The sequence below is a fragment of the Parastagonospora nodorum genome (assembly GCF_000146915.1).
Source record: "Parastagonospora nodorum SN15 chromosome Unknown scaffold_3, whole genome shotgun sequence".
NCBI classification, from domain to species: domain Eukaryota; kingdom Fungi; phylum Ascomycota; class Dothideomycetes; order Pleosporales; family Phaeosphaeriaceae; genus Parastagonospora; species Parastagonospora nodorum.
The window spans coordinates 892,149-917,122 of NW_001884551.1; the positions used below are offsets into that span (position 1 = coordinate 892,149).

At 53.2% G+C, this 24,974-nt stretch overlaps 13 protein-coding genes across 13 annotated transcripts; 5 read left to right on the forward strand and 8 right to left on the reverse strand.

Moving 5' to 3' along the window:
- Nucleotides 1–34: 34 nt before the first annotated feature.
- On the reverse strand, nucleotides 35–680 carry SNOG_02245 (hypothetical protein; the record flags this gene model as incomplete). Its single annotated transcript, XM_001792808.1, has 2 exons — nucleotides 369–680; nucleotides 35–315 (listed from the first exon to the last, which is right to left on the reverse strand). Exons 1-2 carry the CDS (start codon nucleotides 412–414, stop codon nucleotides 35–37), a joined length of 327 nt encoding a protein of 108 aa, XP_001792860.1. The 5' UTR covers nucleotides 415–680.
- Nucleotides 681–1,396: 716 nt separating this feature from the next.
- On the reverse strand, nucleotides 1,397–3,558 carry SNOG_02246 (hypothetical protein; the record flags this gene model as incomplete). Its single annotated transcript, XM_001792809.1, has 3 exons — nucleotides 1,397–2,854; nucleotides 2,910–3,289; nucleotides 3,394–3,558. 3 exons carry the CDS (start codon nucleotides 3,556–3,558, stop codon nucleotides 1,549–1,551), a joined length of 1,851 nt encoding a protein of 616 aa, XP_001792861.1. The 3' UTR covers nucleotides 1,397–1,548.
- A 1,893-nt stretch (nucleotides 3,559–5,451) lies between these two features.
- Nucleotides 5,452–7,094, reverse strand: SNOG_02247 (hypothetical protein; the record flags this gene model as incomplete). Its single annotated transcript, XM_001792810.1, has 2 exons — nucleotides 5,452–6,582; nucleotides 6,860–7,094. The coding sequence occupies 2 exons, from the start codon at nucleotides 7,092–7,094 to the stop codon at nucleotides 6,176–6,178; spliced, it is 642 nt and encodes a 213-aa protein (XP_001792862.1). The 3' UTR covers nucleotides 5,452–6,175.
- Nucleotides 7,095–7,921: 827 nt separating this feature from the next.
- SNOG_02248 (hypothetical protein) lies at nucleotides 7,922–8,902 on the forward strand (the record flags this gene model as incomplete). The annotated part of the gene is made up of 2 exons (XM_001792811.1): nucleotides 7,922–7,958; nucleotides 8,028–8,902. The coding sequence occupies 2 exons, from the start codon at nucleotides 7,922–7,924 to the stop codon at nucleotides 8,900–8,902; spliced, it is 912 nt and encodes a 303-aa protein (XP_001792863.1).
- A 177-nt stretch (nucleotides 8,903–9,079) lies between these two features.
- Nucleotides 9,080–10,436, reverse strand: SNOG_02249 (hypothetical protein; the record flags this gene model as incomplete). The annotated part of the gene is made up of 2 exons (XM_001792812.1): nucleotides 9,080–9,724; nucleotides 9,777–10,436. The coding sequence occupies 2 exons, from the start codon at nucleotides 10,434–10,436 to the stop codon at nucleotides 9,080–9,082; spliced, it is 1,305 nt and encodes a 434-aa protein (XP_001792864.1).
- Nucleotides 10,437–10,662: 226 nt separating this feature from the next.
- On the forward strand, nucleotides 10,663–12,510 carry SNOG_02250 (hypothetical protein; the record flags this gene model as incomplete). The annotated part of the gene is made up of 3 exons (XM_001792813.1): nucleotides 10,663–10,840; nucleotides 10,878–12,326; nucleotides 12,380–12,510. 3 exons carry the CDS (start codon nucleotides 10,663–10,665, stop codon nucleotides 12,508–12,510), a joined length of 1,758 nt encoding a protein of 585 aa, XP_001792865.1.
- Nucleotides 12,511–12,936: 426 nt separating this feature from the next.
- Nucleotides 12,937–14,308, reverse strand: SNOG_02252 (hypothetical protein; the record flags this gene model as incomplete). Its single annotated transcript, XM_001792814.1, has 4 exons — nucleotides 12,937–12,980; nucleotides 13,004–13,234; nucleotides 13,684–14,073; nucleotides 14,245–14,308. 4 exons carry the CDS (start codon nucleotides 14,306–14,308, stop codon nucleotides 12,937–12,939), a joined length of 729 nt encoding a protein of 242 aa, XP_001792866.1.
- Nucleotides 14,309–14,789: 481 nt separating this feature from the next.
- SNOG_02253 (hypothetical protein) lies at nucleotides 14,790–15,017 on the forward strand (the record flags this gene model as incomplete). The annotated part of the gene is made up of 1 exon (XM_001792815.1): nucleotides 14,790–15,017. One exon carries the CDS (start codon nucleotides 14,790–14,792, stop codon nucleotides 15,015–15,017), a length of 228 nt encoding a protein of 75 aa, XP_001792867.1.
- A 166-nt stretch (nucleotides 15,018–15,183) lies between these two features.
- Nucleotides 15,184–16,656, reverse strand: SNOG_02254 (hypothetical protein; the record flags this gene model as incomplete). The annotated part of the gene is made up of 2 exons (XM_001792816.1): nucleotides 15,184–15,651; nucleotides 15,697–16,656. The coding sequence occupies 2 exons, from the start codon at nucleotides 16,654–16,656 to the stop codon at nucleotides 15,184–15,186; spliced, it is 1,428 nt and encodes a 475-aa protein (XP_001792868.1).
- A 244-nt stretch (nucleotides 16,657–16,900) lies between these two features.
- SNOG_02255 (hypothetical protein) lies at nucleotides 16,901–19,069 on the forward strand (the record flags this gene model as incomplete). The annotated part of the gene is made up of 4 exons (XM_001792817.1): nucleotides 16,901–17,177; nucleotides 17,233–17,585; nucleotides 17,642–18,898; nucleotides 18,947–19,069. 4 exons carry the CDS (start codon nucleotides 16,901–16,903, stop codon nucleotides 19,067–19,069), a joined length of 2,010 nt encoding a protein of 669 aa, XP_001792869.1.
- A 2,529-nt stretch (nucleotides 19,070–21,598) lies between these two features.
- SNOG_02256 (hypothetical protein) lies at nucleotides 21,599–21,971 on the reverse strand (the record flags this gene model as incomplete). The annotated part of the gene is made up of 2 exons (XM_001792818.1): nucleotides 21,599–21,725; nucleotides 21,940–21,971. 2 exons carry the CDS (start codon nucleotides 21,969–21,971, stop codon nucleotides 21,599–21,601), a joined length of 159 nt encoding a protein of 52 aa, XP_001792870.1.
- A 316-nt stretch (nucleotides 21,972–22,287) lies between these two features.
- On the reverse strand, nucleotides 22,288–24,202 carry SNOG_02257 (hypothetical protein; the record flags this gene model as incomplete). The annotated part of the gene is made up of 3 exons (XM_001792819.1): nucleotides 22,288–22,940; nucleotides 23,238–23,446; nucleotides 23,514–24,202. 3 exons carry the CDS (start codon nucleotides 24,200–24,202, stop codon nucleotides 22,288–22,290), a joined length of 1,551 nt encoding a protein of 516 aa, XP_001792871.1.
- A 66-nt stretch (nucleotides 24,203–24,268) lies between these two features.
- SNOG_02258 (hypothetical protein) lies at nucleotides 24,269–24,881 on the forward strand (the record flags this gene model as incomplete). The annotated part of the gene is made up of 2 exons (XM_001792820.1): nucleotides 24,269–24,587; nucleotides 24,763–24,881. 2 exons carry the CDS (start codon nucleotides 24,269–24,271, stop codon nucleotides 24,879–24,881), a joined length of 438 nt encoding a protein of 145 aa, XP_001792872.1.
- Between the last annotated feature and the right edge of the window lie 93 nt (nucleotides 24,882–24,974).

A 24,974-nucleotide genomic window follows, 5' to 3' on the forward strand; every position in this document is an offset into this window, starting at 1 on the left:
CAAGACCCCCAGAAACTTGTATGTACACATGTTCCTACCACCTAGCTCTCGCATTCCTGGTGAAGATGCGATCCCCAAAGAGCTTCTTCTTGGACTCTTGTTGGAGCATGAGCAGCAAGGCATTTTCGCTGCGCGACTCGGACATCTGCGGTACAGTCTCCGCAAGAATCTTGCGCATGCCTTTTGTATGCACTAGGACCGCAACCCACTGTGGCTCTTCGGAATCGTCACTAAGTTCGCTATCTTGCACCTGGACGGGCAGCCGTAGAATTCGTAGATGCTCAATCGGGATATCATGGACGACCGTGGCGCAAGCTATGGAGTTAGGTGAGTACATCGATAGCTCAGGGAGTTATTACACAACTGACCGAGCATTTGGCGCTCTTGGTGAGCTTCTTCGTCGTGGTTTCGCATGTTCTCTGGGTGATGTGGGGCTGATCAGCTACCAAGTCGAGGTTTGTGTGGGAGAAAACAGTGAGTGTTGTACAAATGCTTTTTCAATCTTTCCCGCAGTTTTGGATGTGCTGTAATATTGTAGCTTTGTGCAAGAGAAGTTGATGCCCGGTATCGCAGACATGCGTCAAGTGATAGTCACGGTCAATCTGTGAACATGTCTTCAATTCAAGACGCGAAGGACTCTTTGAGACAGGGTGCGCTTTACGACATTCACATCATAGTAAACAACGATTGTCACATATCGCATTGCGTCCTCAGATTGAATGCGCGGACAGTGTCCGGTCTCTTGGAAATTTTACAAAAGGACGCACGTCATGTGATGCTATCTACGATAGGCTCCCTCACAGCAGTCACCGAAGACTAGGCGCCACACATAAGCTGGCGCGCTGATTACAGGTCACGTTAATTTTTCATTGCCTACTTCTCCGACTATTTAACAACTCTCCAATTAGGCTCGAGACATACAACCTTTCTCATAACACTACAACTCAGAGCGAAGTGCCAATCAACCACTCAAGTGTGACTTTTCCATCACACACGACATCAACCCTAGCGAGATCACGGACTATTCGGTAAGCTAGAGAGACATGTTGGATAGCACCGGACATACAGAAGAGCAAGTGTGTTAAGTGCACGCCCCCACCGACACTTGGGGTACTATAGGCATCGTTGTGCTGTTTCTGTGTGTGGTACGGTTGTTAGGGTGGTTTCTGTTGTCGTATAAATATGAGAAGCCGGGGGATGTCCAGATGAATTAAGACTTCACACCTGGAGTCACAGACTCAGGACTCGATTGGAGGTACAGAACATGGTATGTACTTGTGTGAAAAGTGCACGCCATATCCACAGCGCCGTACCAAAGACGCTCCAGGCAAGGAGATGCGAGAAGGCCAAAGAAAGGAAGTCTGATCAGGACAGTAGCGCATTAACTGCTATACGTCGAAATGGTAGCCTCAGTCACATTTGATACTAAAGATTACAAACTACAAGCGTGTCTCTAAGGAGTGTAAGGAACAAAGGAAAACCATGTGTGCATGTCGCGTGCCGCTCCGTCATTCTTTCGTCTTCACTTTCGCCCCATCGTGATATATCTTACAAAGTGACCTGAACGGTGCGCGCCAGACTCGGCACGCCCTCTGCAGAGAGCACGAACAGGTAGTATGATCCGGGAATCAGGACTCCGCTGTCGTTGGGCATGGTGACGGTGTATGTGTCGCCTTTGCCAGTGACGTTGGTCAACGGGATGCGGCGCTGGTCACTGTTGATGGAGTGCGTGACGCTACCAATGCGTACGAGCACGAATTTGTGCCCGTTGCATGCGGCCTCCAACTTGATTGACAGTTTGCCACCAACCTTGACTTTGGTAGAGCTCAAAGAAGCAATGTTGAGTCGCGGTGCTTCCGAGCCGTCGGCTTTGAATAGATATGGAGGCGAGAAGATCTGGCCGTCTGCGTGGTCGACGAGCTTGTTGCAGTTGGCTGAGTTGGCGCCGACTTTGGCAAGGTAGCAAAGACCACCGCCACCGGTGAAGATACGTCCATCTGGGAGCAGGATGCTGACGGAGTGGTAGTTACGGGGCACGGCTTCGGCAGAAAGTGTCTTCCAGGCCTTGGTAGCTGGGTCAAACATCTCCGCCTGGAGGATGCCGTCGTCGTCGGTGAAAACCTTTGAGCGCTTCTGGCCACCGGTTACGATGATCTTGCCATCTGGAAGAACAACCATGTTACCAAAGCCGCGGGGGTAGGCCATGTCTGCAACGCGCTCAACAACGGAGGGCATGTTCGGCTCGTCAATCGTGGTGATGTGAGCGCGGTTGTTGGCGGCGGAATCTGTGTAGTCCTGGGAGCCACCTGCGCTGAAGATCTTTCCTGGCTCGTACATAACAGACATACCGCACATGGAATCGCCAACCGTGTCTCTGATACCTGCAGCAACCTGTGATCCGGTTCCTGCGGTACCGTACCAGTTCTGAGCCTTGCTGGGTCCAGCCTGGAACACGGAGCCGTTCTTCCACGAGTGCAGCCACGCGTGGTTGTCCTCGCGCCAGATTCCCTCATGGTCTTTGGTCAACAACGGGCCAACCTTCGCTCCAGGAAGCGCAGTCCATGCGTTGGTCTTGGGGTTGTAGACCTCTCCATCCTTGCCCATGCGTTTTCCTGAGTAAGCACCTCCAATGGTGAACACGCGGTTGTCGGAGAGTGTGACCGAGGTCTGGTAGCCGCGAGCCATCTTCATATCGGGTCCGCGAGTGAAGGAGTTCGTAGTAGGGTCGTAGAAGCTGGTTGCTGATGCATCACTACCACCTTGAATGAGAATACGGCCATCTTCCAGACTGCTAATTGCTGGGCAGAACATATCGTGCTTGGTGTTTGCGATTGTGCGAGCAGAAACGGCACCACTGCATACGTGTCAGTCATTTCCAGATACATCACATCGCTGGTTTTACTACTTACGTCTTGAAGTTGTAATCCGCAAACTGCGTCTTGCCACCTTCACCACCGAAAGAGTCGGAACCCCAGCTCGAGAAGACAAGCAACCTTTGTGAGTGCGGGTACTCAGGAACGACGTATGCAGCGACTGGGATGACGGGAAGGCGGATGAGGTCGGACCATGCGCCTACAGTCGCTGGGTTTGCTGACACCGATCGGCCTGCGGTAGCCTCGAGGCGGATCACATCAAAACGCTTGTCCGTCGACCAGATCAATGTGTTCTTAGTGGCATCAGCTTTGATGTGACACACCCTGGCTGCGGAATCGAAGACAGCCTGTGTACAAGTGGCAATTGTTGAACAACGCTTCGCGCAATCATTGACATTGTTCACACCCTTGATAGCCTGCGCAGTAGGGCCTCGAATATCTGTGTCGCGGCATATCTTGAAGTCTTTCTGCGTTTGGTGTTAGGTCGTATCTCTTTCACAGAAGGTAGATTGCAGCTTACACCGCCATTCTTGTATGTTGTCTGGTCATATGGGCAACGTGCGATATTGATCTGTTCCGCCTGAATTACATCAAATCGACCGTTGTCCACCCAAGTGAGCAATCCAGTTCCTTTTATGTGACAGTCGCGAGTTTGCGTGTCATAGACTGCCTTGAAACAGTTCATGCTTTTATCGCACAACTGTGCGCAGGCTGCAGTTGAGGCAACATTTTTTGTGATGGAGTCTGATCGACCGACCAGGTCAGTGTTTGGACAAACTCGGTATCTGATCCCTCCAGCACCAGTAATTAGAGTATCGGCAACGGGGCAGCCCTTAAGAGCGTACGCGCCCTCGAAAAGAGTGACTGCGGCCAGAAGGCCAACAATATTAGGAGTATTAAGGTGCAACATGCTGGGCATGTGCTGTGAAGGGTATATTAGAAAGAATGACTAAGTAGAACGAGTGACTTGATGCTTGTGAAAAGCCTGGCGGCTCAGACTTTATGAAGCACTGCAGTCGCCATGGTGGTGACCCTTTCTGAGTGTACGTGCCTGAGGAATCGATAATTCCTACTCGCTGATGTGGAGACATTGTACCAAAGTGGGTAGACTAACGAACCCCCATGGCTTCTAAATGGGAACCACACCCGGCGCCACCTGATTCAGATCTTTGCACAGACCTGTGGCTCATATTGACAGGGCGCTTGCGAGTTCTGGGCAATTCACGCGATTGTAGCTCTTGTGGCAAACGTCGTCCTTTTGTCTTCACCTTGGATAGCGCTTGTGTGCATGGTGGACATGCCCTTGACCTAGTCCCGAGCAAAGTCGTATACAGAGACGTTTGACGGCCATGAGCATGAGTATAAGCAAGAAAGCCGTTGTCGTGGTACCGCAAGACTATCGAAAGGTTTCGAGGGTCGCGGATCAAACCGAAGTGGGCGACATCTTATCTTCTTACAAGAAGAACCGAATGCTAGACAAGGGGTTGTAAAGCTTCTTACGATAGTGGCAGTGCACGACGACATGGCAACATTGTTGCTTGCGGACCAGGAAGGAATGCCTCCACTTCCCGGGCCAGTTCATATAGGATTGGCAATGCGATAGAACGTTGAATGCGGCCACATATTGAAGATCACCCTATATCGCAGCCTCGTCCTCAGGATTTGACCACTGGCACACTTTGCAACGGTGTCCAACGACACGTGCAGCGGGAAACCAGGCACACGGGAGACATGGGTCGACGCAGGACGTTTCGAATCGATGGACATGAGCGCAGAACCCTTGACCTCCTATTGCCAAGAGCGTAAAGCGCCCCGAGATAGAGCATTCCGTGATCTATTGCCGCTGCCGCCCTTTCCATAGGGGTGAGATGCATGCGACGTTGGGCTGACGAGTTTAGCAGACGCCGGCCAAAAAAAAAATCCAGGAACCTAGAGCATGACAATCAGCACTTACATCGTTGTTCCACGGAGAGTTTTCGCGTGCCTGATCTCACATGCTGGAGTCGTAGACGCCAAGATGGCCTAGTGTTTCCAATATCGGACCTGATCCGGCTTTAGTTGCAACGGAGATTTGCCTTAAAAAGCGTTTCGTGGTGGACCCTTGAGCGCCATGCAAACAGCAACAAACAGTAGAGAAAGCTGCAGAGTGACAATCCTCTTATTTTCGCGACTCACGAGCATAATCGGATCGTAGCAGACTTCTAACTACTTATCTCCCGACGATTACCGTTGGCTCCTGTTCGTCATCAATCGTTGTATGCGGGGAATATGTTTGGAGACGTAAGCAAAGCGCAAACCTCAATATCACCCTGTTTACACGTCAACCAGCAAGATCATGCGGCGTGGCATGACAACGAGCGATTGATGTCGGTCCGGTTCGAGGGAGAACGATGGAGAGATAATTGCGTCAACATCCCAGTCATGGCTCAAATTACGCCTGTCAGACCCTTGAGATCGAAGGATCTGAGTCTTGGTGTTGCTATAGCAGGTACCAGGGGTTAGCGCAGCTACAACGCTTAATAAGCAATTTCAAGGAGCTGGAGCGCTCACGAAAGACAGTCATCGACTTCCCAAGAGATTTTTTTTGTGAGTGTGATGTGAGGTATAAATAAAACCGCTTCTTGGTGTTCATTACGCTAAATGACATGTAATCCTCAATTCGCTACTTCCAAGCGACACAGTTGACCCTCTCTTGCATGGACACGACGACTCCTCCACCAACTACGCACATCCTCCGATCCCAATCAGACGGTGACGCTCAAACCCGGTGCATCCATTCGCGAGCCAGCTGCTCGAGCGAGTACAAACACCAAGCGTGCATCCAACCGCCAAATCGACCAATCCTCCTCGTCTGCGTATGGCCGAAGTACTAGGGCTGAGCTGTGATGGACCGATCAGACATGATGACTCCACCTCGTCTAGTCACACATGTCTTCACTGCTACAAGTCCGTGCTCAGGTGTATCCCACGCCTTCGACCGGCTACCAGAGTGCGTCGTCGTCCAAAAGATTTCCTTTTGTCGAAAGACCCATATGCATCGCTGTCCTTCGAAGGATAGGGGCTGTATGCGATGCGTGCCACAAACTGCATTTGAAGAGTGGAGTGTTGCTATCCCAATTGCGAAAGAGCATTCATCCAATCTGCAACGAAATGCAAAAGCCGGGTTGTCCACCATAGAAGTAGAGAGATGGGTTGGAGATGGAGTGGAGATAAAGTGACAGAAACAAGGCATCATGGGTAATCGAAGTCGGTATCGCCGTCGAAAAGATCCATGACGACTTGTAACATCGGTTCAAGAAGGCTTACTTCTTCTCCTGGTACACCTCCAAAGTAGCGGATTCGCTCCATCTCCAGCATCTGTTGCCGAGTTTGCTCCACGTGAAGACGGGCTTGCCAGGCGAAGTATGTCTCGTGCCAGTGGTCCGCGGATAGATTCGAGAGAGGATGGGGTTGGAAGGAAGAATTGGCCGATGCTTGGGATGATGCGGTCTCGATTGAAGTACTCCGAGTATGGTTCTTGTCTTGTCCTTGGGTATCGCGATGTCTCGGGCGAGATCTTGTCCGCTTCCTGTTGTGTCGTTTGCCCATTTTCTTGATGATGTGTCTTGGTTATGGTTGAAGGGAGAGAAATGGGGGATAGCGAGAAGACGCCTTCGCAAAGCGAAGACTCCCAATAATCTCAAAAAGTGAGAGCAGAAAAGCGCAGTACCTACCTTGACTTATATAAGAACTACATCGAGATGTCAGATTGTGGTCTAGTCACAAGGCTGCAGTGACTCAGAGCCGCACGCAAGATGGTGTGCGCAAGGAACATGTCGGGATGACAGCGAATCGGACCCGCAGCCGTCGCGTGATTGGTCAGACGACGGATTCGTGGCGAAGCTTGGATAGCCGAAGTCGGGTTTTGCAAGGAGTCACCCAACCTCAGAACTTTGCACGACTCACCAACTCACCGTAAATGTGTTTACCTTTTTTTCTGGGCTCACACCGACTCCGACACTTCAGAGGGCCACCGCCTCCGTCATACTCGCCAGGTACTGCTCTGCCCAGTTTCTTCGCTCGTTGTGGAAGTTCAACGTTAGCAATGTAGACTATGCGCAGGTCACGCTTCCATTCCAGGCTGCTCGAGAAATGGGTGTCCTCGACAGCACGCGCAACGACGATTCTGCGCCCATGATCGCAGGCACAGTGACTTGTGCCAGTATCCACCCAGGCCACCATGGCATCTCCCTTGCCCTGTATCGGCGACGAGCGCGCTTTTTGGGGCACGTTCCCGGTTTGTAACTACTTCGTGTGAGGACATGTGACCCTGGAGCCTACGACGTGATCAGCCAGGACTTCGCAATACGGGAAAAAGCCTGGAATGCTGGGTAACTCATGTCGCGCGTAGATCGAGATTGCCTGGCGCCGCATGCTCCCGTTCGATGGGTGTCGTCGGGTACCTGCAGCACGCGCGGTTGTCAAGTTGTTCGATTTCCTGTTCATGCCCGGACTCACATGGTCGCGGATCGTCACACGGAAGCCTAGTGAAGTCTGTGTAGAACACTGTGTTGGATGCTTACCGTTTTGGGGCATACGCAAGGCAGACACGTCCACACGTGAGCAGGTGCTTCTAATAGCACATGAAAGTACTCGTAACGCGATAGTGACGGACATACAAGCCTGCTTCATCGACTAGACTTATGTAACACTCCGTCTTTTCGAGCTCACAACTTCAGGACATGTCGGTGTCGGACACTTCTGTTTCGCCGACATCTCACATTCGGCTCTCCACACGAAGGCCGACCGCTAGCACATCATTATCCGACAACTCTCGTTGGCTGGAGAATCGTTCTGACGCGTCTTTAAGTATCTCATGCTGCAACCGTCGTCTCTCGCGTCACAGGTGCTCCTGTAAGGTGTTCGAGGGAAGTGCTGGCGCGACTTGGCTCTGCTGTAAGATATCTCGGCTGGACATGCGGGGATGAAGATAAGTATAGGTATCCCATGTAGTTGTCTTCACGTTTCTTGTTCAATGTCATCTTATTCCTACTGAGTTCCACGCCGCAATGTCATCGTATCAACAATCTTTCCTCTTATGTCTTGGTACGTGCACATGCGCATAGCTTTTGACATGAACTTACCACGCAGTAGCCGCAGCAAATACTGTAACAGCGCAATACAGCGGTGAATGGGGAGGCGGTAACCACGGCGGAAGCAACACCAACGGCGGCGGCAATTATGGCCCAGGAAGCAACCCCAACAGCGACAACTCAGGCCAATTCGGAAGCAACTTCAGCCCACCCTCCCAATTCCTCCTCGCCAGCCGCCAAAAAATCCTCATTGCTCACGGCGTCCTCGCCTCCCTTGCCTTCGTCCTCCTCTTCCCCACGGGCTCCATCCTGCTGCGCCTAAGCACCTTCCGCGGCGCCTGGCTCGTCCACGGGCTCTTCCAGCTCTTCGCATACATCATCTACATCGTTGCCTTTGCCCTCGGGATCTGGATGGTCAACAACATACCCTACAACCTGCTTTCCACCTACCACCCGATCATCGGCATTGTGCTGTTTGTGCTGCTGTTCTTCCAGCCGATTTTAGGATATGTGCATCATGTGCAGTATAAGAAGTATAGTCGCAGGACGGTGTGGTCGTATGGGCATCTATGGCTTGGGAGAATTGTGATCACGCTGGGTATGGTAAACGGGGGATTGGGCATGTTGTTGGCGTCGGATGCGCCTGCGTTTGTGAACTTCAGGCCTACGAGAGGCCAGATTGTCGCGTATGGGGTGGTTGCGGGCATCATGTGGCTTTTGTGGCTGGCGGCGGTGGTTGTTGGCGAGAGGAGGAGGGCAAGGGCTCCTGCTGCTGTTGCTGCAAAAGAGGCGGAAGTTAGCGATGGATCGCCTCCGCCATATCAGACGCACAAGTCACGTTTCGCGTATGTATATGTCGCCCGTAGGAGTATACTGCTGACAATGCCCATAGGTGACGGAGGCTCTGACTTCGCAGAAACCCTGTCTGGTGTGATGTGTTCGAGGCGGAGAGATTGAATGTAACTGTAATCATAGCCATTGCGAACGAGAAGTCAGTGCGGACGTAGCCTTTGTAGAGAACGAAGCATCAGAACATACAGGTATCTTAATTGATCGTTACATACATATTGCCAAACACGCTACCTACGACCAAAGTGCGCAAGCAATAAACAAAACATTCATCAATACAACAGCTTACTCGCGGCCACCCACCCGTCGCTCATAATCATCTGTGAGTCTCGAGGCGTCAACGACCTCAACACCCTTACCAAGGCCAACCATATCAGCACTCTCCCACCATTTGGAGCTCGAGTGCTCTGTCGATTTCTTCTTGGTCGTGTAGCTCTCATCGTCTGTGTCGACAAGCCCGCCAAGACCAGTGCCGTCGCTGCCGACGACTACGATGGTCTGGCCGACCCAGCGCTTGATGTCCTCGATGTTGCTACCGCTCATGCCGCTGAGTGCGTCCACAACGTAGACGAGGTCGGGGCTGATGTGGCGCAGCATGTGGACGAAGCCGCTTGGCTGGCTGAAGGGCATAACCATGGCGGGGTTCTCAACAAGGCGTAGGGCTTGTGCGTGGAGCGTGTTCCAGAGGATGTTGTCGGAGCTGCGTGCCGATAGAGCGGGCGTGTAGACGGTGTGTTCCTCAGGATGCGGGTCAATAGACTGGAGCTCTTCGCCAGGCGTGCGTGCAGGTGTGGAGATGGCCGAGTACGAGTCGCCAAGGGAGGATGTGCCAGCGCGGGACTGTGGGCGGGAGCGCAGGGAGGGCGAGTAGATGAGGACGAAGAGCTTGGTGTTGTTGAAGTCGGTGTCGGGGAGGTGGGAGAGGATGGTCTGGGTGTATTAGCATTGTATTCACCGTGCAGATACATGGGTTTATACGTACAGCGTTCTCTGAGCGGTAGGAGCCGTCTTCGTCGTGCGGGCTGTCCATGAGCGACTCTGCTGAGACGACCAATACAACGGTCCTGCGCTTGCCGCCCTTTGGTGGGTTCTTCACTGATGCGGCGAAGGACCGTGACTGCGTGTCGACGGCAGCGCGGCTCTGCGAAGACTGGGCCTCGACATTGCGCCGTATGGCCGCCTCTTCGCTCCAGCGGTTGTGGTCGCCGTAATCATCCCTATCCTCTTCACGGATGCTCGCCAAGGCTGCACCTGCTGCTGTACTAGCTGCTGCCCACCCCGCGGCCGTCTTCTTGCTGACCGTGTCGAACAGCTGCTGCGGGCTGGGCGTTCTCCGGATGATGCCCTGAGCGCGCGACAGAATGTCCTTCTCGTCCTCTCGCACGACGCCCTGCGACATGGCATCGCGGGAGCCCGACGGGCCGAGTGGCGTCTTGCCCTTCTCCCTGCTGCTGTCCTCGCCATAGCTCAGATCGTCGTCGGACGAGGCATCTTCGTGGTCTTCACGTGCGGACCAGACCCAAGCTGCCAGGCCGGCCGTCGCAACAACAACAGTCAAGGTCAGCGGGACCCAGTAGCCGAGCGTGTTCCTGCGGCTGTTGGAGTTCTGGCGGCGGTCGTAGCGGTCGTAGTTGAAGCTCATGGTTCGTGCGTCTCTATCGCATCGTCTGGTTGGGTATCGGGAATGGTGGAGCTGGGCTCGTTGTTGACCGCCAGTGTTGTTGTCCCTGCTGGGGGCTGGGAAGCGGCGACCCATGTGCACATGCCTCGGTGGTCCGCGCGAGTCATGCTCTGAACATTTCCCTCCCGCGGGGTGACTCTAACACAGTACCTGCATACACCAACATACACAGAAAATAGAAGCCGCCATGCCACACGCAGTCCTCCCTGCGCCGGGGTTCCAGGCCATCATACTGTGCGGGCCCGGCGCCTCGTTCAGCACCTTCACATCGTCGCCAGATGAGATCCCCAAGGCGATGCTGCCCATTGCGAACAGGCCGATGCTCTGGTACCCGCTGGAGTGGTGCTATCGCATGGGCGTCACAGGTGAGATGGAGGAGTTGTGGCAGGCGCGACTGGGCAGGGCTGACAGCTGCAGAAATCACCATTGTAACACCGCCAGAATCGCTGGAAGCCATTGAGGCTGGCATGTCGCAGAACCCCCACCTCACTTCCCTCCCCGCACCAAAGCCAGACATTGTTGCGCCTCGAGATCTGACACACGGAACTGGTACCGGAGACATCTTCCGCCTGCCCGAGATACAGAGCGTCATCAAGGGCGACTTCATTGTCCTTCCCTGCGATCTCATCTGCGAACTGGATGGCACGGCCTTGGCGGATGCGTGGATGGTGGAGCAGGGAGGATTTGCAGGCGCAACTGGCGGACTGGACCCGAATGGCCTCAAAATTGCTTCAGGCGCCGGCGGCGAGAGATTGGGGAGAAGAGGTGGACTTGGTGTATACTACCCAACAAAAGGCGAGGGCAGCAAGAAGGGCGAGGAGACGGACTTCATCGCGACCACACCACTACCCGCATCTACCGTGCCTGCGCCGGCAGGATCACTACGGCGGCACATCTCGAATCTCGTCTACTCGGTGCCAACGGATACACTCAAAGACATCACAGAGGAGCAAAAGACCTATCCAGTACGGCACTCGCTGATACGAAAGCACCCTCGCATCAGGATGCTCACCACATATCGCGACGCCCACATTTATTTCTTCCCTTACTGGGCTGCTGAGATGATGAAGAAGAATGAACGATTTGAGAGTTTAGCTGAGGACGTGCTGGGGTGGTGGGCGAAAGCAGGATGGCAAGAGGGCCTAGGAGACAAGCTGGGCTTACGCCAGATCCTACAGGGCGAAGATGAAGAGTCGGATCACGGATCACAGTTCATCGAAGAGGAAATTGACGTCTCCAAGTTCAGCACCACCTATGTTGGAGGAATGAGCTCCAACGGCAGCGCCACTCCCACCACACTGGCATCAAGAGTCCTCCAATCATCCAGCATACCCGAAGCCGCCAAATCTCTTGCCGATCCAAAACTTACCGTACCACCCATACTAGCATATGTTCAGCCCTCTACTGCAAACGAGCCGCTCATCCGCCGTGTTGACACTGCACACCTACTCCTCACCATCTCACTTCGCCTTGCAAAACTGCCGTCAATCGAAGAAGTTGGCAAGGACGCCGCATCGCCGTTTGCACATCCAGCCAAGATCGCTCATAAGCAGTCAATACCCAAGAGGTGCCGTGTAGAAGCCGAGAACTCACTGGTTGCGGAAAACGTCATCGTAGAAGAGAAGACCAACATCAAAGAGTGCGTCATCGGATACAACTGCAAGATCGGCGAAGGTGCCCGATTACTGCGATGTCTGCTCATGGACTATGTGGAAGTTGGCCCCAACGTGCAGCTCACAGACTGCATCCTGGGTCGGAGGTCCCGACTCACTGGCGGCGCGGCAAAGGACGGCGATAAGACTATTCTCAAGGACTGTGAAGTTCAGGACGGGCTGGTTCTTGATTGGGGCAGTAAGTTTCTTCAAATATTAGGGACGCTTGGAAGATGGCTAATGTGTTTGCAGCTGAGGCGAAGAACGAAAAGTTCATGCGTGGCGACATGGTCGAAGATGGTATTGCTGAGGACGACGGCTTCGCGGGCGATGATGATGTGACAGCGGCAGGGGATGAGCAAGAGGGTATTCCGATACGATGAGGTGCGCAAAAGCGCGGCACCAGTTTCCGCCTGCCATCTGAGCAATGTGAAGCGATCACGCAAGTTCTGGCCGTCATCTTGACACCGTCGTGGATATGTCTCGATCAGACAAGGAGTTACGACCGGTAGGCAGTAAGCTCAGCCCGACGAAGGCGCCGTCGGCTGATGACACTTAGTCTCGCCCTCTGATAGTCATGTCTGCATGGCCGTTTAGAGAACTCAATCAGCTAGAGCATTCCGGCAGGCAAGTTGAGGCGTAGATCACGGCAGAGTCAAGCAAAAAAGCATCACACAAAACAACGATACACATTTCCAATGACCATTTATTCCACATCACAGGTCCAATAATCCACATCCCCCCAAATACCTCTCCCACGCTCCCCTCACTCCTCCCCCCTCTCCATCCTCCTCCTCTCCTCCACCGGATCATGCGGCAACGCCCCAACAACCCTCTTCGAAAACCCCCTCGCCTGCACCTGATGCAACCACGGACACCCCTTCTCCTTGCACTCCACGCCCGGCATCTCGCGCGGACACCTGCCCTTGTACTTGGGCATGCTTATGCCCTCCTGCGCCTTGAGACCGAACCCCGAGCCCCCGTTCTGCGTGATCTGGGCGCGTTGAAGCTCGTCGTACCACTCGCGGAGGTTTTGGGCTTCCTGCTCCGCGAGGGCGAGTTTGGAGGTGAGGGCGGCGAGTTGGTCTTGTGTGGCGGCGAGGGAGGCTTGGGTGGTCGTTAATTCGGACGTGGTAGTAGCGAGTTCGGTTTTTATTGCGACGAGTTCATTTTTTGTGGTTTGGTGCGCGGTTTGGGAGAGGGAGAGGCGCGCGGCGAGTTCGGCGTGGGCGAGGCTCGTGGGTTGAGCCATTGTGACAGTCCTGGATGAAAAAGTTGGGGAATTTTTGGTTGAGGAGATACGAGTGGGTGGCGGATGTGATTGCGGAGGGGAGAAACATGCACAAACTTATTCTTGTATAAACAAGTATGGGGAACAAACAGCGGCGCTGGATGACGACATTTTGATATCCATGGTGAATGGTCTCATTCTCCTTCCACCATAAATCACTAGACATATCCGATCTCGCTGTAACGAGCAGGCAGCGCAGCAATTTCCTCGGCCGAAAAGCGCTTCAACTGCGCCCGATGCAACCACGGACAATTCTTCCCCTTACATTGCCCATCAAGCTCCTTATGACAGGAACCTTTGTACTTGGGCAACTTGGTAATGTCAGTCACGGGAGGTGGTGGCGAGGGCGGTAGCAGTAGCTGCATCTGAGCCACAGCGTTGCTCAGCACCTTGTTCTCGGCGGCGAGAAGTTTGGTTTCTGTGACTTGTGCGATACAGACTTGCTCCAGCGCCGCGTAGGCTTCCGTGCCTTGTTGCAGGAGACGCATGGGGTCGGAATTGATGGTGACGACGCCGTAGTGTTTGTAGTTGGCAATTTGGGCGCTCCAGGGTGTTTGATGGGTGATGAGGGAGCGTTCGAGATCAGGTGCGCCAGTGTTGGACATGTTGCGTTGGATGTGGAAGGTCGTTGATGGTCGATAGTACGGGTGGAAGACTGTTTGATGGTTTGAGGAGTTGAGGCTGACAAGTGTTCGGATTGTTTTTGAACTGTGAGAAGATTTGTGTACTGTGCTGTGGAACACACCAGGCAGTTAATCGTTAGTGGCAGGTGAGTAGTGTGTGTATGGTGAAAGCGGGCCATTGCAGGCGGAGAACGACACCGAACCAACATCACGAAGGTCGACAGCCTTGATCAAGAAGTGACTGAAAGCATGCGTGTACAGTGTCATTTTTTCTGTATCACTTTTCACCGTTAGCTGTCACAGTTGGCGCGTCTACGCAAAGTTCTGGCGAGGAATCCCTTTTCTGTGTAATGCTTTAATTGGGAGAAAGTTTAACGCTGTCTGTATAGAAAGCACAGGGACAGCTGCTGGCATAAATTAGCTATCTTTGAATGCCGGAATCTACGAAATCGACTGGGGTTGACTTACCTTTCTAGATCGTTTGACTCTCTGCCAAGGCAGCTGCAGTGAGCGTACCACACCTACTCCAGGCTGGTCATTCTCCACTGGTTCAAATCCTCAACCACTTCACTTGATACGCCAGACGATTCCATCTATCTGAGACAGATTTCGATTGTCTCAAATTTGCTCGACCCAAGATCCCTTTGTCCTTATTCTCCATTGTAACCCCCGGAGATCCTCCCCACTACACACGCTTTGTCAACCACAATCAACTCACACATTTGCCGCCGATCAAAAGCATTACAACATGGACGACAAAATCCTCACCCCAAGCCGGCGCTCAAACCCCGAAACGGTCTCCGCTCAGTCCTACCGCGCTCAAGAGACGAGCGAGATGCGCCGGTGGGCAGAAACCCTCAAGCTCAACAAGCCGATCCCCCGGGATGTTTTGCCGCTGCTAGCCAAGGACGGCGCCAAACAGCTGGAGATTGTGATGAAACACATGCATATTGGAAAGCAGGAACAGCACGAGTAATGTCATTTATTGGAAGGAGCTGTTCTAGTACTCGCGGAGGAAAGGAAGTACAATTGAAGCATAGACGAGATCAGGCAGTAGCGGAAAGATTCTAGCTACAGCGACATATGCAATTTACTCAGATTGACACTGCACATCAACGAAAGGTGACGGAGTCGTGACATTCTCATTCATCATCGTCGTCATCATCCCCTTCATCTCCGTCGTCTTCATCACCATCATCACCTTCATCATCATCCACCATCTCTTCATCATCGTCGTTCTCGCCACTCTCGTCGCCGCCATACACCACCTGCGGCCACAGCACAAATACATCTTCCGTCAGCTCCTTCAAGAACTCCTCCATCTTCTTTCCGGTATACTGCTTGACCTTGTGCCCTGCTGAACCTTTTTCGGTACCATGATCCGTGAACTGGACGAACATGTGATCTTGTCTGAGCATACCCACCTTGAGATAATCCAGTTCCAGGTTTGGCATCTTCAACAGCTTCGTGAAGAAGCTCTTCCAGAAGTTCGGCTTTGAATCATGATTCCTAGCGAGATAAACATCTTTCAAAGTTATCTTCCATAACTCAAGGCGACGAAGCGTGGGGGTGAGCCTTTGCACTACGTCAAGGATGGTGTTTGGGTATGTCTGAAATTGCCCAAGTTCTAATTTTGTCAAGCACGATAGGCTTACAGGCGGAGGGTCGAAGAAGTCGGGTTCTGCGGTCGGTGTCGATGCAGGCAAGGCCAGCCACTTTAGGAACTGCTCTTTGAATTCGTGCTCGTGCCTTGGCAGGTTCAGACGTAGATGCTCCAAGTTAGATGTAAGGCCAAGGAAGCGACGAAGTAAGCGTACTGATACTGTTTCTGACGCGGTCCCGATGGTGTGAGTGTGGTGTGTGCGTTCAGAACTCGTCTCGACCCTGAGAAGTAGCTTCTTCAACCCGGCAAGGACAGGCCCAAGACTGGGGTAGAGGAATTCCGGTACGTCGAATGCGCTATCTGGTAGCGAGTGATGACGCAGCAAGACTTCTAGTTCTGCTGGAGTTTGGTTGGCCTTGCCCAGCGAGTAAATGAGATTCTGGAACACCCGCGCAAGGAATTCCACGGTATGCTGTGGGCTATGAGGGAAGCGCTCGGTGAATTGAAGCGCAATGCCAGTCTCTCGGTGGACCGTTGGTGAGCCCCAAGAGCTCCAGCTTGCGTTTTTGCCGTCCCGTGCACGCTCATGGTTGTTGAAATCGCGAATACCGACGGTTTGAAGGTTCTTCAAGTTCATAAACGCCTCCGTGAGCATCTCGCGGTCAACCCCCGTATTCAGAAGTGTTGTTTGGTCTTGGAAACCCTGTGTGTACAACGCAGCTGCTTCCTTATCACGGAAGCGTAAGGGCTTGTCTGCATACACATCCGTCGCGATGATGACATGACTCAGCATCTTTGAGAAGCTGGAATGTTTCGAGATGTCGACAAATGCTTGGAGGCTTTTGTAGGTGAGCATGAACTGCTTCTTGGTAAAGAATTCCTTGGAGAACCATTCATACAGCGACTTCTCCACCTGCTTGCAGGTGAGGCGGAGAGCACCGAGGTCTGGAGTAGTGAGGAATGACGATATCGCCACCAGAAGCTCGAGGGGAATGGTGAGCAGGGACGCCATGATGAACGTGTCTGCGAGTTGCTACGATGGTAACGGCGGTGCTTTGAGGGTAGGTCTACGGGTGCCTCTTATGTCACGAGCCCGCGTGTCTGGTTCGCGCCTACGCTAGGCGTTGCTGCCTACATCTCAACCAATAGCAGACTAGTAGTCGTGATGCTGGCCTGACCTAACATTGTCGCTCAAAAAGGCGACCTTCCCCTCTGAACTTGCAATATCTGAATCTCAAACGCGTCAATTGGTACCAATGGCTCGCAAAGCAGCCCAAAAGGCCGCCAAAGCCGCGCCACTAGACGGCTGCGTAATTGCAACCTCAGGCAAGTTTCCCGGCACCACTCAGACAGCTCTCGCCAGTCGCATCACGTCACTCGGCGCTACAGCCTCATCAAAGGTCACTTCGGATACAAACATCTTGATCGCAACCGAAAAGGATTACGAGAGTAATTCGACGAAAGTGAAGGCGGCCGCATCGCACGACATTCCCGTTGTCACGCTTGATTGGCTCGAGGAATGCGAATCCACAGGTCAGCCCTTACCATTCACTGCTTGCGCGATGCATTATACTCACAAAAGCATCAGATGCCAAAGTAGATGAGACATCGTATCTCCTCTCGCCTTCAGCTGCCTCTGCAGCTACTGCTACGCCATCAAAAACAAAGAATGGTTCGAAGAAGCGAGCTGCATCACCATCACCTGACGTATCACCACCTCCAACTCAAGTTACGTTGCAGACAAAGAAGCCAAAGATCTCGGAGAACGCCAAGGTTGGAGATGGACAGAATGCCAAGTCCAAGAAGATAGCTATATCTGTAGACGAGTATTGCCCGCTCTCAAGTTACCAAGTGTACATCGATGGTGAAGGGACCATCTGGGATGCTTCGTTGAACCAAACCAACGCATCGGCCAACAACAACAAGTTCTACAAAGTCCAGGTGAGTCTCATTACAATCGACCTGTGGAATTTCGATGTGTACTAATGTCATTTCAGCTGCTGTGCAATGGATCCGACTTCAAGACATGGACGCGCTGGGGTCGTGTCGGTGAGCGAGGCCAGAGCGCGATGCTGGGCGGCGGATCGCTCCCAGACGCGCAGTTGAACTTTGAGAAGAAGTTCAAGGACAAATCGGGTCTCAAGTGGGTTGACCGGGGTGAGGAGCCGAAGAAGAATAAATATGCATATGTGGAGCGATCTTACAACCCAGATTCGGACGAAGAAGACGACGCAGATGCTGGTGCAGACGGCGACAACGAAGATGGCGTTAAGCGCGAAGTGGCGAAGTGCACACTTGAGCCGCCCGTGCAGAACCTGATGAAACTCATCTTCAACCAGTCTTACTTCGACGCAACCATGGCGGATCTCAATTACGATGCCAACAAGCTTCCCCTCGGCAAGCTGAGCAAGGCCACTATCGCGAGAGGTTTCCAGGCGTTGAAAGATCTCGCAGCCATCCTTGACAATACAGACGCAGATTCTAGAGCGAAGGTGGAGGACCTCTCGAACCTATACTACTCCGTCATTCCGCACGCATTTGGCCGTGTCAGGCCACCTGTGATTCGAGACAACGATCTACTTAAGAAGGAGATCGAACTTCTCGACAGCCTGTCTGACATGAAGGAAGCAGCTTCCATGCTCAAACAGACACTTAAAGATGACGGTGGTGTTCATCAGCTCGATCGCCAGTTTAACGGCCTGAAGATGAACGAAATGTCACCTCTGGATCCCGCCAGCACCGAATTCACCGAGCTTGAGACCTACCTCAAGGTTTCCAAGGGCGCCACCCATCACTTGTCCTACAAGGTTGAAGACATCTTCCGCATCGAGCGACAGGGCGAACTGGAACGCTTCGAGAAGAGCCCGTACTCGAAGATCAAGAGCAACCGTCGCCTCCTGTGGCATGGTTCTCGTGTCACCAACTTCGGTGGCATCCTTGGCCAAGGTCTACGAATTGCGCCCCCAGAAGCACCGGTCAGTGGCTACATGTTCGGCAAAGGTATCTACCTCGCAGACATGTCAAGCAAATCTGCCGGTTATTGTTCCGCCGGCAGCTCTGGTGGCACTGCGCTGCTATTGCTTTGCGAAGCCGAGCTCGGCGACCCTATGTATGAGCTGACGGACGCTTCGTATACAGCTGGTGAGGACGCGAAGGCTAAAGGAATGATATCAACGTGGGGTAAGGGCCAAACCGGACCGAGCGAGTGGAAGGATGCTAAATGTGTTAACAAATCGCTTGCTGGTTGCATAATGGTCAGTCTTCCCCCCTCCCTTGTGCATCGAAGACTAACATGAATCTAGCCGGACATGGAATTCAACCCCGGACCAACCAATGTGTCCGGCGCATACCTGCAGTACAACGAGTTCATCGCCTATGACGTTGCTCAGGTTCGTCTCCGATACCTCTTCCGTGTTCGCATGTAGAGCACAAGCTTCACTCAGGCACGTCGAAAAGCGACCATGCCAAACGTCGCACGCAGTCTGAGCATATCCCAAGGCTGTGTCTCCATAACTGTGTGCATCTTTACTCATATCGCATTTGCTCCGTCTCTACGTTATTTCAAGAAAAGCAGGGTGGTGTTCTCTTCATACCCCAATGCATTTCAAAAGGCAACCTGGCGTTCGAGAGCTTTCTAGCGCAGTAATGCAATGCTATATCGTTCAATCTCATGCTTACGTCTTCATCTGTGTGCTTGCTGTACAGTGAAAATTGATGCTTACTTTATTTGACTTCATTGCGTCCCATTGAACATTCATGAGGAAGCGCAGCGTATACCCTGAACACCAAGATCGAGGGTTGGATCGCATGCATTCAGGTTTACATGACGAGTACAAGGTCATACAGGCTCCGCGTCAGGAGGGTACTAGGGTGGCATTGAAGTTCGCCGCTCATTGAATGGCAACATTGGGGATATTGTGGTAGCTAGACGAATACTAACATTGTTGGTAGAAGATATGCGATACTAGAATAAGAGGAAAGTCTTCCTCGAGTACCATCCAAGTGGATGAAGACTCAATGAAAAAAAAGGTAGAGCGACCCGAAGGCCGAACTGGGAGCCTCGACGAGACTTGCAAACTTGGAGCAAGAATCTATGAGGAGCGAAAGCATAGTAAACACTGAATATGCAGAACGACTCAAAGGCCGATCTGGAGGCATCGTAGAAACTTGCAAGCAAGAATCTATGAGGAGTGAATGCATAGCAGGCGCTGAAGAGGCAGAACGACCGGCGAAGGCCGAACTGATGTGAAGCTTGCAAGCAAGCAACACAGTGACAGCGAAGCTGACACTTGAGGGGCAACGGCACTGGTGTGGACAAGCCACAGCTGATGCAAGAGCATCTTGTCCTGCGCAAGCACAGTATGGGGGATTGCGGTCCACTAGCAAGCACCGCAAGCGATGGTTGCCTTATAATCCTGCGACACCGTGAGGCGAAGCAGTATTGTTCGTCAACGACATCTTCAGCGAGGTAGATGAACCGAAGCGGAATGCAGCGGCGAGATGCTGACTTGCGACTTGACGTCCGGGCCCGAACACTCGCGTACCCTTGGCCGTCGCAATCAAGAACACGACGAGCAGTCGCAGCCACTGAGCAGAACGTCTTGAGGGTGGTTGCCGATCACAGACGGGTAGGGCCCGAATGGTCCTCTCGACAAGGAAAAACGCCTGGAGCCGTCACACAGCCAATGGTTCTGGTGGATCTCATGGGGCGCCGACGATTCTGCTTCCGGCATTGACGATCTCGAAGTGCTGACGAAGGACAGGCCAAGTATGTTGAACAGGCGCCACGAAACTCAGTAACCGACGCGCATTTCGCTGAGACTTGTTGCCCTGTGAGTAATCGTGGCAGATTGCCCACGGCTTTCAGAGAGTGAGCCTTTTACGATCATCCAACACGTCTCAGGCGAAGGGGTCAGCCACACAAGAGTGCTTTGCCAGTGTCAAAGATGGTAAGAAGAATAAGAAGAAGAAAAGTGTGAGGAAGGAAACTTAGAGATGGGGACGGGGGAGACGTTTATATATGCAGGCCCGTGGGTTCGTGCGCGAGGTTGCCCCTTCACCTCCGACTTGCGGCGGCGCAACGCGTCAGTAGATAACAAAGTGACGTAGTTTTGGGTGCAATTTGATCGATTGGCGATATAGCCACTGAGAAAAGCGAGATTTGTAGTCCGATATCGCCTTCACTTGGACTTGGAACGCTCTTTGCTGGGAGCGGCCGCCTCGAAGGAACTGTGTTCTCTAGGAACTGCAGGTAGCGATAGTGTACACGCTGCCATACTATGAGATTATTGGATGCTCATGTTGGATGCGGTATTCTCATCAGTAGAGCCGGACGCGAGCGAATGGGTTCAGTGATGATAAGCGTCTTGTGAGCCCCGTCCTGACACATCACTGACCTCACAGCAAGCGTACACCGGTCGGATATGTTTGATATACTTCCAGTCTACTTTCAATATCTATGCAGTTGATCAGACTGTAGACCAGGTTAGTGAAGAGTTTGCAGCAACCTGGCCTTTCTCTCTTTTCCAACATTCACCTCATGCGTTTGTGATGAGCTTTCGTTGACCGGCCAAAGCAATCGAGTCAGAGGCGGCCATACAAGCAACTGAAATGAAAATTTAGACTTAAGGCTGATCAGCAGCAGTTGACTACGGTGCCTGTAGGGAGAGTGGCTCACAGACGGTTGCAATCTATTGCCGTTCTGCGCTGTCTCATCTGATTTTGTGACCTGCATAGCTTTACACCTTTGGCGACAACCGGAACCAGGCATAATTGACGCAACTGCAGTGTAAGAAGTAAATATGCAACTCGATCGTTCACGATAATGTCGCAATGGTGTAGTGCGAAAAACTAAAAACGACGAAGCCGCTTAACAGCCCTGGATATGACAATAACACCACTTCCCTCCTTAGCGCATCAGCTCTCTGCCCGCAACGTTGTATTGCGGGTGTCGCTCAGTCCCTGCTGAGCGTCTCGGCACCAGTGCTTTGCCAGATATAGTACACGCCGTCGAGATAGTTATTGATCCGCAGCTGTTGAGCTGCGAAGGAGAAGACCTGAATCTTCTCGTGGGGATCGTTGCTGCAAAGGAGGATTTTAGTTGCTTCGAGGCAGTAGCAAGGCCCTGGAGCATGGAGGTGCTGAGTGGGTGTTGATTCACCTGCGGACGGTCTTTGTTCTGTGATTCTTTCTTTCGTTGGGTAGGTTGCATGGAAATGCAGATGCTTGAAGAAGAGGGATTGTGGGAGGTGAAGGGAGAGAGAGCTGAGGAGTCGTCAGGAGCTGATAGGAGTACTTGCACTCTAGTGCTGCAGACTGCGGTGGCATATTGTGATAGTGAGGGCGCTCAAGGCAAGGTTCTCTATTTTCCATAGTCTACCTCCATGAGCCGAGCGCCTGATAGTGTAGCAGTTGCGCAACGGTTTGAATCGCAATTCTCAATCAAAACAAATCAGAGGCGCAAGTTGTGTGCAGCAATATATTCAGGAGATAAATGTTACTTTACAAAAATGTATGGTATCATCAACAGAAAGTAGTGCAACCTTCCCTGCCCAATGGCTACTATCAAAGAAAAACATGGACACACGTAATTTGTACCGAGAAATCAATGCAGCTACGGTTCAGTTATACCACCAAGTAGAACCTAGGCAACCATAGGCTGATGGAACTCTGAATTGCTGCTTTCCGAACCGCCTAGCCTAGTGTTGCCATTGCCATTAGAGTGTACAACGCTTGACTTTGCTGCCTCCTGCAATTGCGTCTCTACATTGCTTTCTCGAGCTCGATCCCTTTCGGGTGGTGAATTGCGAGACGGCGGTATCCTTGCATTATGTGGTAAGTCATACGGGGAGTGGTGCTGCGGAGGCTGCTCGTTGGTGGCATGAGGTCGATGGCTTGGTGGCTCTGCTTGATGCTGGGCAGGCTGGTGCATAACATTTTGCGGAGTGTGTGCACTGTGATGCGGTGGAGTAAGCATCGGTGAGGCCGTACTCGCTCTATCACCGCTATCGTGGTCGGAGGTCTCGCTGTGGACATTGCTGTTGGAAGCAGGAGGATGGGCGAAACCACCACGCAGTTCGCCTTCGCGGACCTCCTTCCAGGAGCATTTGGCGTGCTTCTTGGTGCAGCCCATGCATGCGGTAAGATTCTTCAGACAGTCCATGTGCAGTCGGCGACATCGGTCGCATGGTGGCAGTATGCGCTCACCCTTGGCTAGGGCCTCCATTTTGTGGACCATCTCAGTTTTGAAAGGTCCGCCGTCATCCTTTTCTAATGGCTGGCTGTTGCGTTGGCTAGCTGCAGGAAGGAGGTTGGACGGTGTGTTTGGAATCGGTACAGGTGAATGCATCATCGAGTGAAGCTCGTTCTCATTCATGTGCGGTGGTCTGGCCAGATTGGGTGGGGCGCCTTCTAATGGCTTGGGTGGAGCTTTCGTCACATGTGGAACGGGTGTAGATGGATGAGAGGCGCCTCCAGCTGACAAGGATGGCCGTCTAGCATCTGTCCCGCTGCTCGGAGGATGCGAAGAGGTTCGCCGTTCGCTCATCGTATGAAATTTGGCTAGCAAATCATGGCGTGTAGTGGAGGAAGTACCATTGCCGTTGGATTCGTGATGAGGGCGCGCATTGACGGCGACGAAGCCACTGGGCGATGTTTGCGAAGAATGTGCCGGTGGCGCATTGGGGAGTGTAGAGCCAGCCCCGTTCATGAGGGCAACATTAGAGGGGCTAGTAGGACGAATGGGTGGTGCTGGGCTTGCAGTGGCACGGCGGTCAAGGATGGCTTGTTTGCGGCCCTTGAGCCTGTGATTGAGCTGTCGGGTACGGGCAGCCACTGAATGATGTTAGTCCGACTTTCCACCTTAGGCACAGAGGGAGAAGAAACTCACCTTGGTCGGCCAATTGGCATATCTGACCCAAGTTCTTCTCGAGTATCTCAATCGTGCCAAGCTCCTTCTCTTCGTCCTCGATGATGGGCTGCGGAGGGATCATCTTCTGTGGTATACCAGACGAGATAAGCACGAAGTCCTCCTCGGATATCTGTACGCGACATTGTTTGGTGTAGAACTGGCAAACTCTCACGCCTTCGCTCATTTGTCCCAGCTGGAATTGCTCCGGCTTGTTGCGCGCAAAGTCGACCACATCCAGCCAGGTCACAGTTGTTCCATCCTTGCCATGGCTCTTGAGAACTCGTGGGGGTCCATCGAACAGCCTCTCAAAGCGTTTTATGAGGATAGGACCCAGCGGTCGAGCGCCAAGATTGCAGGCCATACTCTCATGGCGGTCCAGCACGCCCTGGTAGTCGCCGAGCAGCGACAAGATGTTCGGGAGAGTATCATCGTTGGTGATTAGCGGCAGGTCTTCGTTGAGCTGCCGTGCGAGGTAGTTGATCTGCAGGTGGTTGTGCGTCTTGGCAGATTTGGCTAGTGGCGCCGACGCATGGTGTAGAGTGTCGTGTGAAGGGCTTCGCTTGCGCTTCAGATCGGCCTGGAGGGCGGGCGCATGGTGTTGTGAAGTCATGGTGCGCTCAGTTGCGGTGTGGGCGTCGAGACCCGCCATGTGTGCGCTTGCGGCTTGCGCAAGGCAACCCGGGCAGCGCAGCGGCGGAGCGAGGGTCAGTCGAGGATGGCAAATGCGCCAACAAATAGCCAGCTCAGGGGCCACAGCACGGTGGGCGACGGCGAGAGACTCGTGCTAGAGCACCATGTCAAGCAACCAGCGAGAGGCGAAGAAGCGAAGAGGGAGAGGGAATGCGAGCAAGAGGAGGGCGGACGGCAAACGGGGCAGAAGCAGCAGGCTGGCAGGGCGGAGTGGAAAGAGCGGAATCTAGGCCTCGGCCGAATAAGGCTAGCGTGCATTGGGGTGCGCCGTGGTGCTTCATCCTCGTGCCGCCCGCCATCTGCCATGGGACAGCCACAGATGTGCCGCGAGGCCGCTGAAGACTGTGAAACTCGAGGGAGTCGCCCGCCCCATTGTCTCAGCAAAGCGAGCGCGCCGAGAACGCGTAATCCGCCAGGGGACGAGATGAGTCTCACTATACTGTAATACCGTGAACATGCACTTCTGGCGCCGTTGGCACCGTCTCCTCGGGTGGAGGGGGCACTTTGGAAATGGCGCAGTACGCGTCCACTTCGGCGCCCGATATCACCTAACACCGCGAGAGGCGACAGGCCAGAGGCGAGAGGCGTCTCACAAGGAACTCGAGTGGAACTTGGAAGCATGGGGCCGCCGGGAATAGGCCCACGTGACCTCCGCAGGGGTGGGGAGCGGGACCGCTGCACAAGCTCCAAGCTGCACGTCACTGTCACAAACTAAGCTCGCGTCTTGTCAC